The sequence below is a fragment of the Ornithodoros turicata genome, chromosome 8 (assembly GCF_037126465.1).
Source record: "Ornithodoros turicata isolate Travis chromosome 8, ASM3712646v1, whole genome shotgun sequence".
NCBI classification, from domain to species: domain Eukaryota; kingdom Metazoa; phylum Arthropoda; class Arachnida; order Ixodida; family Argasidae; genus Ornithodoros; species Ornithodoros turicata.
The window spans coordinates 40504456-40517187 of NC_088208.1; the positions used below are offsets into that span (position 1 = coordinate 40504456).

A 12732-nucleotide genomic window follows, 5' to 3' on the forward strand; every position below is an offset into this window, starting at 1 on the left:
GGGACTAGGTATGTGCAAGTGAACCCCAGCATTTCTTTCCTTGGTAACCAAAGCAATAAACACGCGCCAGAGGTTGAAAGTCCCGAGCTGGCATACACGAGGGATTACGAAGTTTTGGGTCAGAAAATATCAACAAAGTTTACTTGGGTTCACCAAATTTCACCAGAGATATACTTGACACCAATACCCTGCAAATGGAAGATGTTCTTAAGCATGGCAGATGAAGTTTATTCCTTCCATATTTTTCTTTTCTTTTTCTTTTTCTGACAATAAATCCCCCCTTTCATATTTTCTTTCTTTTCCCAATCCAATCCATCCTTTCATTTGTACGGCCACTTTCAGAATACGCGTTCCACTTACTGCTAATCATACCTGGGTAAATTACTTCGAACATGTAATTAAATTACATTACTCATTACTCCAGCTAGAATTTAATTAAATTACATTACTCATTACTGCAATTGAAATGTAATTTAATGAAATTACATTACAATTACTACGAAAAAGTAATGACATTACAAAGTCATTACTGCGAGCTTAATCGTAACGATGTTGCAGATGTGGAAATTCATTGTGGGCGTTGGAATTCTTTTAACTCGCCAGTTGCCAACTCTCTTTCTGCCAAGTGCCAACACAGAACACAGACTCGATTCTTTTGTAAAAAGTAACGAGTAATGTCATTACAAATTACACAATGTCAAAAGTAATGCATTACTACCCAGGTATGCTGCTAATGCTAAAGTACTTTAAAGAGTATCTTAAATACTTCTCAGAGTATTTAGTGCTCTACTCAAATTACTTTGTCTTGAGTATTTTGTACACTATTTTAAATACTTTTTTCGTGGAGTATTTAGTATCTTATTTTAAATAGTTTTGCGCAGTATTTTGTACAAGTCTGGATGGGACAAGCGAAAGCTTGCCCACATCACATTTCAAAAATAGTACTGCCCTCGCCCTAAAAACGAAGAGACTCGATTTTGCAGAATTATTCCTAGGAGGATTCGCTGGCTATATGTATTTCATTTCGGTGGGCTCTGCTTCTTTGGCGCAGATATCTATAGACTATATTGTGGGTTTCGATCAGTTGGTTTGCAGTATTCATGGCGGATATCTTGACGACTCTGTTGCTGTTCTCAAGTTCTTTAAGGTATACGAGCAGAAGGTGTCCGGGAGTCCGATCTTTTGTAGCTTTCTCCACATGATTTGATGAGAGATCGCGCTTTTTCTAGGTTGAGGAAAGCTATCGTCACTCGATTTCTGGTAGAGATCCACGAGTTTGGTTAGAATAAACAAGTTGTCACTGCCTCCTCTGCCGTTCCGAAATCCGTTTTGTGACTCACTCAATTCATTATCACATACCTTTGTATGCCTTTCGTTTACAATGGCTGCAAATAGCTTAGCTACATTACTTGCGAGTGTAATAGGTCGATGGGAGTGCTGTACTCTTGCTGTACTCTTTGTGCTGTACTTCAGAAAGCTGAGAAAGTGACAAGCGAATTTGACTTACGACAAATTTATCGCATCATTTTGCTCTCTGGAACACTATTGCATATTATTTTGATGACGGAAAATAAAATAAAAAAGCAATTCAGATTGCGAACACATCGTAGTCGTTCCACAAATGCCTCAGATCCAAACCTTCAGTCCTCTCTACAAAAACGGAGTCCATCCTTTTCGATTGGCCGCAAGTAAAATAGTTCTTCCAGTAGCCCGCCGTTGAAACCCTCGCTATTGGCCCATCTTGCGTGCACATCTTGATGTCCATAATCCTGGAGGGCGCCGGACCGATGCCAATGTTCTCCAGGACCTCCTGAAGTAGGCCTATATTTTTCGCATTAGCCACCATATCGTCCCTATCCAAGAACCCCAGGATTCTCTGGAGATAGAATCTCGACTCCATTCGTAGATCTTCCAGGACCATGAGGAGGACGTGGGAATCGTTCCTACGAGGCCACCAAGACATGACGTGCTTGAAGTAATCGTTACCGTGAACTTTGCCTTTGAGAAAGATGTCGAGAAACTCGTCGAAGCGACCCTCAAGGTAGCCGTAATCCTCGGGATACGTGACGGCGTCGTCGAAGCTGTAAGCGCAGCAATCCTTCGGGTTCCGGACAGTGTAGAAGTACTTGGCAAGAGGGTTGATGCTAAGTCTGTAGTAGGGGAGATGCGTTCGGATAATTCGTGGTCGAGCAAGTTTCTCTACGTCTTTGCCATACCACTCAAGTAGGGGAATCTCGCTGGATATGGTGTCTGCTTTCTTTCGAGTCAGGAGGTGGAGCATGATGGCGGTAGTTTTGAGGCCGCTGTTTGGGTACCCTGCTAGGATTATGTCGCCGTCCTCGGGTCTGTGCTTGGTGGCGTAAATAAAGTTCTCCCGTGAGAAAGAGATAGGGAGGAAGAGCCCGTCCACTTCCATGTAATGCGGGTTTCCCGTTTTTTCCAGCCTTTGGCCCATTCTGTCCTATACGTGTGAAACGAAAAATATCCCTCTTGTAGTGCCTTTCGGGGCTTCCACTATTCGTACAGTACGCAGCACATAAAACAGACATCGAGTATGTCAAAGAGAAATACGCTTACCTTGGATGGAATTATCGATGGGAGTTTCTCTTCTTCGTCTATACCGTCAGAAGGCACAAAGACAATTGCTCTCGCCTGAAGGTTGCAGCAGTGGATCGTTTCAAACGGTCCTGGCTTTGCTTGCCGGGGTTTTATTTTGTCCAGTTAACTGCTTATAATTGAAATTTATTGCGTATCCAAGGTTTTCACGCTAGTTGGATTACTAGTCACAATGATGATGATATTTAGATCATTATGAATGAAATTTTGCAGACGGTCTCAAAGATATAAGAATCGGAGAGAAAGTCCGACGGGTGAAACCACGACCTACTAGATCATACCGACCGTGTGATAATCAGCAACTCCTATGCGATCCGCTAGGGGCGTACCAGGTCTTGCAGAGCTCTGGGCTATAGAGGCTAGAAGTACTGAGGTTAGGGTCGGCAAGTACACGATTCAAGTACACGGAAGTACAAAATCGTAGTAACCATACTCCACGTAACAAAAAAAATTATCCATGCAAACGCTGCTCTTCGTGCATCCCAGTTGTCCGATGCAGAAGTCAATATGGTGGTTACGGCACAGTTGCGTCTAGCTACCGCTAGGCGTACCGCATTTCGTTTTGTTTCTGAGTGAGTGCCCCCCCGGTAGGGCCATACAGCTGTGCTATACCACGGCCACTTGCGCGCGCGTCGTCGCTTCTGGAGGTCCCTTCTCAGAACGCAAGTGGCCGTGGCTATATTGCCACGTCCTATTGGAAATACACGGAGCGAAGTTCGCGTTGCGAACGATTTTTTTTTTCGCTCGGTTTGCAGAAAAAAGCAGAAAAAAATGCATATGGGAGAGTTTACGAATGTCGCCGTAAGGTATAGACAGTATCTCCTTATCAAAATATATAAGATTTATTTCTTCTTAAATGTAGTAATCTCGCACTAAGACAACACCGCGGGTTGGAATCCTGTCAGTGCCAACTTGAAAAAGAAATAGCAAAATCAGTGAGAGCGCTGAACTTATTAGACAGTGAGAGAAAACTTGGCTGATTTTATTGACATAGGATGGTTTCGGGCTTGTTACATTAATATGACTCGTAAAAAACAAGATACAACAGCCCTTGCCGCTCCTTTCTAATTTCGCGCGGATGGTAACGACGCCTGGATAGAGGCTGCTTCTTCAAAAAGCTCGCAAACTAACTGTTTACCAAAGTGGTCATTCGTAGTTTCACTCTAAGAGCAGATTGCAGTGGCAGTAACTTGTTTTTGAGCTGTACGAGGAAAAGATGTGCTCATACACGTACGTACATGGACAAGGTCAGCCCTGCGCCATGCAAGGGTAAAAACTTTAAAATGGTGAAGGGCAAAAACGTTCCTTGAAAATATAGTTACATTCCTACTTCTGCGTTTACTTCTTTTCTTGGGTGGGGAGGCAGTTTTCATCGGTTCGGTGGTCAAATGTCCGTGGGATGCAAAATAGCTAACTGCGGGCCGTGTGTTTCAGACTCCTGGATTTTATGATTGCACGAAGCACTGATCTACCGAGAGCTGACGCGGCATCGGCTGTGCTGTCTGAATGTTTTTCCTCAGACGTGCAAACGTCGGCACAGTCCCCCGTGAAATCCCCAGCCCAGGACGCACGGTTCTCCCACGGGTTCAACACTGCCGCCATACACGGACAGACAGGACGGACAAATTGCCGGTCTCTATACTCCATAAATGAAAATTAGCGAATCATGTAATTAGAGTTCCGAGTTTTCGGTTTTTATTTTTGGGCGGATTCGGCGTATGTTTTTCGGTGTTTATTGATTTCCACGAAATCGGCGTTTTTCGATGTTTTTCCTGGCATGTACGTGGTCTACCCGACAGTTATCGGCGAACAGAAATCGTAATGTAATTTCCGCAGGACGCTAATTCAACATGACGTTCTTCGCCGCGGTGGCGTTTTCCGGCTATCAAAAACGTAAACGGACATTATTCGCAACCATCGTATTTCTGTACGGTTTTCTGATCTGCATCAACAACTTGCTGAGCATGCGCAGCAATTTATCTCCGTCATAGCTCCTGAATGTCCCTCTGTATTCGGTGTTTTTCGATTAAAACCGAATGAGGGAAAATTTACCCGGCGTATGCTTTTCGGTGTTCTTCGATTAAAACTGAAAACGCGGAACCCTACATGTAATGCGTTCAAGACCATTCGATATGAATGTGAATTTGAATTGAATTCGATGTGAATTTCGCGAGAGTAATGGTAAACATTTTCTCCGCATGCAGTGCAAAGTGAGTTGGAGAGAAAATACGTCAGTGAGGTAATACGGCAGAGGGAGAATAAAGAGGTGCTTCTGTTGAGGGAAAGGCGAACAATGGCAACGGGTTCGTTGACACCCCGCCTCGACAGCTGCTGCTCCAATTTCTACCTCCACCGACAGCCTGCCACTCGACACAGTTTGGACGCATTTTCTTTCTGACGCCAATATTTCTTCGTCTTGTTTATCCTCACTCACTTGTTTCTGTATTTGCTTCGAGATTTCAATAAACTATGTTTGCACCGGAGAAGGAATATCGAAAACTTTCATTAAGGAAGACTCGTCACACTGCAACACATATCCTCGATAACTACCACTCCATGTAAGCAGTCATCGTCGGTAAGTCACTAAAAAAAGTAACTAAGTTGCCATTACAGTTAGCCTGCAAAAATAATATCTAAGTTACAGATGAAAGATGGAAGTCACTGAAAAGGTTAGCCAGCTGTACGACTTTTCAGTGACTTCGATCTTTCATCTTTAATTTCTTAGGCATCTCGAGGCTTTGTATGTATTTGTCCTTTCTATGTGTTCCAGCCTCAGAACATCATTTGTCTTATGTTCAACTAGGTTACAGTTACTGTTTTTGAAATGTAACTAATTGCACCTACAGTTACTTTACATACTTTATAGTTACATTCTACGGGAAAAAAGCGAAGTAAATGTAACTCTAAAAAAATGTTAGAGTACTTGTATACAGAGGACTCCCCATAGGCCCTAGCAGCGTAGCAGCACAGTGGGAGTTAGGTCTAAGGCCATCTTGGATACGTATGAGATGAAAAAATTCGTAGAATTCCTGGTGGCGAAAAACGGCGCGGTATTTGAAGCTGTGACAAAGCGGCGCTAGGCAGCTGATGCGAGGAAAATGTTCCAATACCTGAGTAACTTAGTAACAGTTATATCTTACAGTTACTTTAAAGAAAAGCGCTAACTAGTTTATTTATTTTATTTATTTGTTTTACCCTCGGCGCTTAGAAGCGAGAGAGGAGAGGGAATGGAAGCAATCGAATTGAAAGCTACCATACAAAAATGAATTTTACAACGATACCTCACTACAATACACACGATGTATAAACAAAGGAGCGGTGCAAACTGAACTACAACATAACTACATAGCAAACTACACTAATAACGCAGTACTACGCATGAAGGACTAACGTTCGGTGAAACAATGCTCTTGCACGGCATCTTCCAATTGCTTAGTATCAAGGATTGAAGTAATGGTGCAGGGAAGATCATCCCAATCTACTGACGTGCGCGGAATAAATGATGCGTAGAAGGCTGTATGTTTACAGCTGTGGGTTTCCACGTTATGCTTGCGGTCGATACGTGTACATAGATATATATGTATGTAGGAGGCAATAGTAATGACGCTTTTGGGTGGACGCTCTAATGGTAGATTTTGTGAAAGAGGACCAGGCGTGAAATCTTACGTCTGAGATCCAGACACGGTAAATGTAGGTTATGCTTCATTAGACTAACGCTTGCGGTATGGCTGTAATTGCCAAAAATGAATCGACTGACTCTTTTGACTGCTTTCTAAGGTCTGCTTCAGTGATTCCTCTGCTGGGTCCCAAACCGCCGCCGCATATTCTAGTTTAGGTCGAATCAAGGTTTTGTATAAAGAGAGCTCAAGTCAGTTTGTTTGTTTGTTTTTCTCTTTTTCCTAGCTCACTTTTTTTCCCACCCACAAACGCGTTTTGGAGTAGCCAGTTCTGACTGGGTCGGGACTAACCTCTCCATATTTTTCTTTCTTTTCCAATCCAATCCAATCCGTTGGTGCCATCTGGTAATTTCGTCTTATGCAGCCAAGAGTGCAACTTGCTTTAGCCGTAATAAATTCTACATCATGCTTCCATGTCAGATAGCTTGTAGGGCGAACTCCAAGGTACTTATAATTGTTTATGGATTCAAGGTGGGTCATATCAATGTAGTAGTTACAGGTAGTAGTAGTTACACTTACAGAAACGTATCTAGTTACATTTACAAGTTACTTGTAACCATCGTAGACTGCATGTAAGCTGTCTGAAACAGACGACTAAATGTTTTTAGACGGCTTTTCCTGAATACGAATGTCTTTAAAACGTTCCACGTTACATCATGGTTACCCGGGTGTATCAGAAATCATTCTCGAGGGCCCGAAAGAGATAAAGAAGCACTTGTACGTTGACGTACAGCTACATACTTATCGGATTCACGTCATGGCATGTCTCGAACGCGATCACTTCAAATTGATAATTCGTGCCTTTACGTCACGACGCCACTATGGTACTGAGCCCAGAGCGTCGAACCGAACCGAACCGAACCGGAACCGAAACCGAAAACCGGAATTAAACGGAACTGAACCGTATTACTAGCGCCATCTTGGAGCTGAACTGGAACCGAACCGATATATAAAAACTTCGGTTACCGGTTCGGGATACCGGTTCGGTTTGGGTTGGTGTGTGTGTTTACTTGCTCGGGGAAGAGATGAAAGGGGGTCCTGTTGGTCGAAAAACAGAAATAAATGCATAAAAAACGTAACTAAGAGATATTGTACCATTTTTAGTGGCTACCTATAATGTTGTAGCATATTAGATCCTCGAACGGGTTCCGAACCGATTTACAGCCTCTGAACCGGTTAATCGAACCGATATATGTGAACCCCGGAGCTGAACCGGAACCGAATCCGAAACAAACCGAAAAACGTTCCGCTTCGACGCTCTGATTGAGCCACATATTGGAGTTGGGTAAATGAATTGGTGGATATATTTTGACATCTACACAGGGACGTTAGTTGTCGTTTCGTCAGCGAGGTGGCGGGAGTGGAACCCACACCTCTTAGACTACCGGTCATGTGTATTACGATGACATTATTCCGGGATGTAGTTGTAGCACAAATGAGATCAATGCATGAGCGCGTCGGTGTTCGTTCTGTAGTTGTTGATTCAGCCCTTGCAATTTAAGATTGCGTCGAAGCAACTTGTACCCAGCTGGCATGTTGCCGCTGTCCTCAGCCGGGTTCAAACACGCAAACTTCGGATCAGGAGGGAGACACGATCTACCGAAGCGGCTGCACTCACTTCCAAGAATTATGCGTCGTCCGGCTGACCTTTCCTCTCGCATAATAATAAACTTATATTCCCAGCCCCGACGCACTTCCGAAATTTCCTCTCGAATTTCAGGTTCGTATACGGTAGAACCCAGTGAAAGGTACCCCTTGCGAAATACTTGTCAGAAATTGACAGCTGATGGTCTATCCTATCTCAAATCTCCAGCTGACTAACAGAATCCTGTAGCATACGGGCCACCTTGAGACACAATATTACTACAGCACTTTCAAAGACGATTAGACCAAATACGGGCTGTTGAAGCATTGACTGTCAGACTGCGTTAAGTGTGTTCTCATAGAAACGTCTCCACTGATATATCATTGTACCAGGCAAGGTAAAAAGTTGTGTATAGGGTAGAGTGCGGTGAAGAGCGTATAGTATTCCCATAAGATGTGTCCCCTCCTTTTGTGTGCGTATGTCGGGTGATACATGTGTGGTGTGAATAGGGAAAATCCTTGGTCAAACTCCGTCCAGTTATTCGGTTCATTTATATCGTACAGCTGCAAGACACACAAACTGGGAGCAAACCAAGTGCACCCAAATATAAACTTTTAATATGAACTTCTTACGAATCCGACCAACTTGGCCGACTTTCTCCACTTACCAAGTGCCGTTAATCGCGATCTGCATCTGCTGCGCGCCAATGTTTCTCACTCAATGGGTATGTGTACTCCCTGCCCCGCAGCAGCGATGCGGCGAAAGCACTCCGTAGGGCACGGCGCGCGATGTACGAAGTCCAACCAATAGGGAGACGGCTACGTACTGTGACGTCACGAGGGGGAGCCTATTTTTCTACTTCTTTTCGCCTCAGGTGGTAGTGTGTGCTCCGAGCGAGGGGAACAGGAAGAAGCCCAAAGCCGGTTTTTTTCGACGCTCGACCAGGTTGTTGTTGTTTTGAGCTATACGTTGTGCATTTTTTTGACGTGCCTCTCAACATCGGATACATCTGCAACTGCTTCGTCGATGCCGTTGGATTTACCGTTGGATTAGCCGCGGATTATCTCAAAGTCCACGACTCGTACCTGGAGGTGTCGGACCACAAAGTGAAGTGATTAGTAAGTGGTGGCCAGCTAGGCCTACATCGGTGTCATGTGAAACGTTGAACCGCGAAAGAACGGCCATCATGTCCTCGTGGGCATTCTGGAACAAGAAATGCGTGACGATTACCGAGTACGATCCTACCTACAAGGTGGTCTACCTGGGCAACGTGCTTACGCCCTGGGCCAAGGGCGAAGGTTGCGTCGAGAAACCTGTGACGACACTCTGGAAGAACTATTGCTCCAACGTCAAACAAGACATGAACATGAAGGTAACGGTCTGTAACTCGGGTCTTAAGGCAGTCACCAAAGAGCACGGTCTAACGGAATACTGGGCCAGCCGAATAACCTTCTGCACATACGTGGATGCCTTTCCGAGACTGTTCTGTTGGGTGTACCGACACGAAGGGAAACGCATGAAGCAAGAGCTCCGCTGTCACGCCGTGCTTTGTCAAAAGGAAGAGGTAGCGAGATTGATGGTGGTGCAGCTTAATCATAAACTGGTCGCTGCTTTGCAGGAGTTTAAGCGCGAAAAGCTGAGTCGTCAAAAGGCTCGTCTGTCCCTCGGCAACGACGCCATGCCGAGGAGGAAAATTCTGCTCAGTACTGGCAGCACAAACTTCCGGGCGCCACTGGAAAGATCGCGGAGTGCGCCCAAGCTCATGTCCATCGAGGAGAATCTCGAGGAGGTGGAAGACGAGGACGATATCCTGACGGGTTCCGAATCCGATGTCGTGACCGATGCGGACTTGGACTCGCTGTCGGACCATTATGTGAGTGCGACAGATTCGTTGGACTCCGTAGATGACATGCCGGACCCACAGCTCAGGCAGAAGACGCTCAAGTCCATCGATGAGACGGCGGACAATATCTCGGACGAATCGGGATACGCTGAGGAAAAGGTTTGAGCCTCGTATGAAGGACAATGGCTCCGACCGATTCTAGTCCCATTCGATGCTAGCCTCAGGGATAGCGGCATTGTTCTTTTTGCGGGTCATCCGTCTTGTAGAGTGCTGCTGAGAGCCATTAAGACTCGCAGGTTACACTGGATATGGGAATTGTATAGGTTATGCGCGCTCTCTCGCGCAGGAAAAGCCTGTTTCAGGCTCGTATATTTCGAACAGAGACTGTTCCTCTGCGAGCTTCTATTCAAAAGAACAGTTTTTATTCGAAAAATCGTTTCATGTACATTTCCCCTCTGTCTATCGTGGGCCTCTAAAAGGTACGACGACTTCTCAGTACTCCACCAGTTTGCTTTGTGACGCATATTTGGTGAGAATATTACCTACTGTTTTTCACACTCGCATAGTGAACTTTAGTAGGAAGTAGCACTGTAGACCTAGGAATTTGGCAGGATTAGCTGTACCAAAAAGAAGCTTTCGAGCATATTCATTGATCAATCATCGCATATGTTTGACCATCTACCATATTTCACTTACGACATAAAAAGAGCGTGAATGCTACGGTGATACGTCATCGTCGTTCGGTATCTGTTGTTGTCTCACTACCATACAGTTGCCCAGATGCGAGTTTTTGCAATCTTAGCAGACCATACAGTTGCTACGTGATCCGACGACGGGCTCTCATTGGTCCGTAATTTTTCTTCCCTGGAATGGCCAATTGAAAGTGACGGTGCTGTAAAGCTGTTTTCTGACCACACGTGTCAAAGTTTCGCAAAGCGCTCCTCGCTATTGTACCCACTGTGTATGTTGTGTAACCTTTCGTGTCATGTTGCACAAGCCTTTACAGACGGCGACTAGATACGCAATATGAGAGCCCCTTTGGTGAAACCTATCCTTCTCGATATGCAAGTAATATAGGATTATAAACCTGGGCTTTCCACTTTCTAGAGTTTCCATACGACAAACTTTTGGAGTTCGTTTCTAGCAGTTTATTTTTCGAAACAATTTGAGTTTTTGTGAAAGTCGAGGCGGTAAACCGGAGTTGACCGGTTATCAGCCAGGAATTACGCAAAAAGAAGCACTTTCCGACGCGAATTAACAGAGAGAAAGAAAAGAAAATGCGGGACAGTGTGTTTGCGTAGTAAATTTAAAAAAAAAAATATGCGCTCAAAATCTGCTACTAGTTTGTAATATTGGTGACGGTCAGGTTAATTTTCTTTCTTACGAGGTCTATCGCCTCGTCTATCGGAGCCAATTCAAAAAGTGGGTACCACGATAATTAGATGCACGTCGACTTTCCACCATTATCATCATCTCTGCCAAGAGCCTGTACGGCGGCATTTCTCACTCCAAAAACTTTCGGGATAAAAGAAGGAAATCACGAGCCTAGACGTACGTTGTGGGCGAACTGATCGACAAATCGCGAGTCAAGAAGGAAAATTTTACGATCCGTATTCTTTGGGGATCATTCTCATTGAACTTCATTGTCGTATCCGACGTGTAGAAGGGCGTTTTTACCAACCCCGTCCTCTTCTTGAAAGTAATTTATTGAAATAGTCTCATTCGTTATTTCGCGACACTCGACGCTTCACTGTTGCAGACGGAACCCATCTGGTCGTCCTGATTAACGCACTCGAAACACAGCACACACGCAATCGGTTCGGGAAAAAAGAAAAAAAAATGATTCCAGCTTGCTGTGAATGAATCGATGACGGCATGACGCTTTCATGACTGTTGACATTGCTCCGTTTTGAAAGTGCTTCTTTCATGAGGCGTTTGGTTGTTAAAGGGTTACCGCTGCGAGCACCGACGATAATCAGAACAGCGCGCAGTAAAATTTGTTTTACAGTGCTGGACCAAAGTTTATGGAACACGCCCCGGCGCATTCCTTCCTCAGACTGACACGCTGGCAGCGAATGGCACCGTACGGATAGGTAACCCAGTCCGTACGGTCCCACTCTGAGGAAGGAATGTACCGGAGCGTGTACCGTAAACTTTTGTCCACCACACTGTACCGTATTCCCCGTGGTGCGGCGAGCGCCCCCCCAAAACGAAACATTTCGAAACTATTTTGCGGAAAACACCGCAAACTGTATCACTCTGCGAACGAGTTGTGGTGAAAACTGTAACGCTCAACATTTAACTGCCTTTGCTCATTGTTGTATAGATTGTCACAAAGTGTTTCTTTTGTCTGTCTGTGCACTATTTGAGTGACAGTGACGGAGCAGCTATGTCCGTTTCTTCGCCGGAAGAATCACCTGTATTGTAAATAAGGTTTTTAGCGTGTACATAGTAATTGGAGTGGTTGCTCAGCGACAGGTGCCCGCCCCTTTATACAGCGAGCACTGTCTGTGTTATAATGTTGCGAAATAAAACTGCCTCACATTTCGTATACAAAGTGCTTTCTGTCCTGTTTCGTGTTTGAATGGTTGCTCTGCCCGCGGGACACTTGGTTACGCATGCAGTGCGCGTCACAGAAAACGTTCGCGGTTTCGATGGCTGAAAAATAAATAAATAAATAAAAGAGAGAAGGAGAGAAAAAAGTACCTCGCTGACGCGTAGTCGTTCGACCGAAACACTGGTACATGGTACACTTATGGTACATTCGGTTGTTCTTGGGACCTCGATCAGATTTGAAAATTCAGCTTTTTCTTTTTCATGTAACAAAATCTCCACGGTAATGCCGATGCCTGAACCTTTTATGCGCTGTTCAGGACACTGAAGTTGCACCCTTGCATATATGCCCGCGGATCGGGTATCTATGTTCTGCAGCCACTGTGACCGAAACGTTACCCGCGATCTGGATCTTCGAGAGATTTGCTGTGAGATTTGACCTAAGAGAAATTCATGTT

The 12732-nt window shown here is 44.8% G+C and overlaps 2 protein-coding genes across 2 annotated transcripts; one reads left to right on the forward strand and one right to left on the reverse strand.

Moving 5' to 3' along the window:
* Nucleotides 1-1497: 1497 nt before the first annotated feature.
* LOC135366291 (sulfotransferase ssu-1-like) lies at nt 1498-3206 on the reverse strand. Its single transcript, XM_064598967.1, has 2 exons — nt 2578-3206; nt 1498-2461 (listed from the first exon to the last, which is right to left on the reverse strand). Exon 2 carries the CDS (start codon nt 2453-2455, stop codon nt 1589-1591), a length of 867 nt encoding a protein of 288 aa, XP_064455037.1. The 5' UTR covers nt 2456-2461; nt 2578-3206; the 3' UTR covers nt 1498-1588.
* A 5544-nt stretch (nt 3207-8750) lies between these two features.
* LOC135367360 (protein FAM43A-like) lies at nt 8751-12273 on the forward strand. The gene has a single exon (XM_064600577.1). It carries the CDS (start codon nt 9065-9067, stop codon nt 9884-9886), a length of 822 nt encoding a protein of 273 aa, XP_064456647.1. The 5' UTR covers nt 8751-9064; the 3' UTR covers nt 9887-12273.
* The last annotated feature ends 459 nt before the right edge of the window (nt 12274-12732 follow it).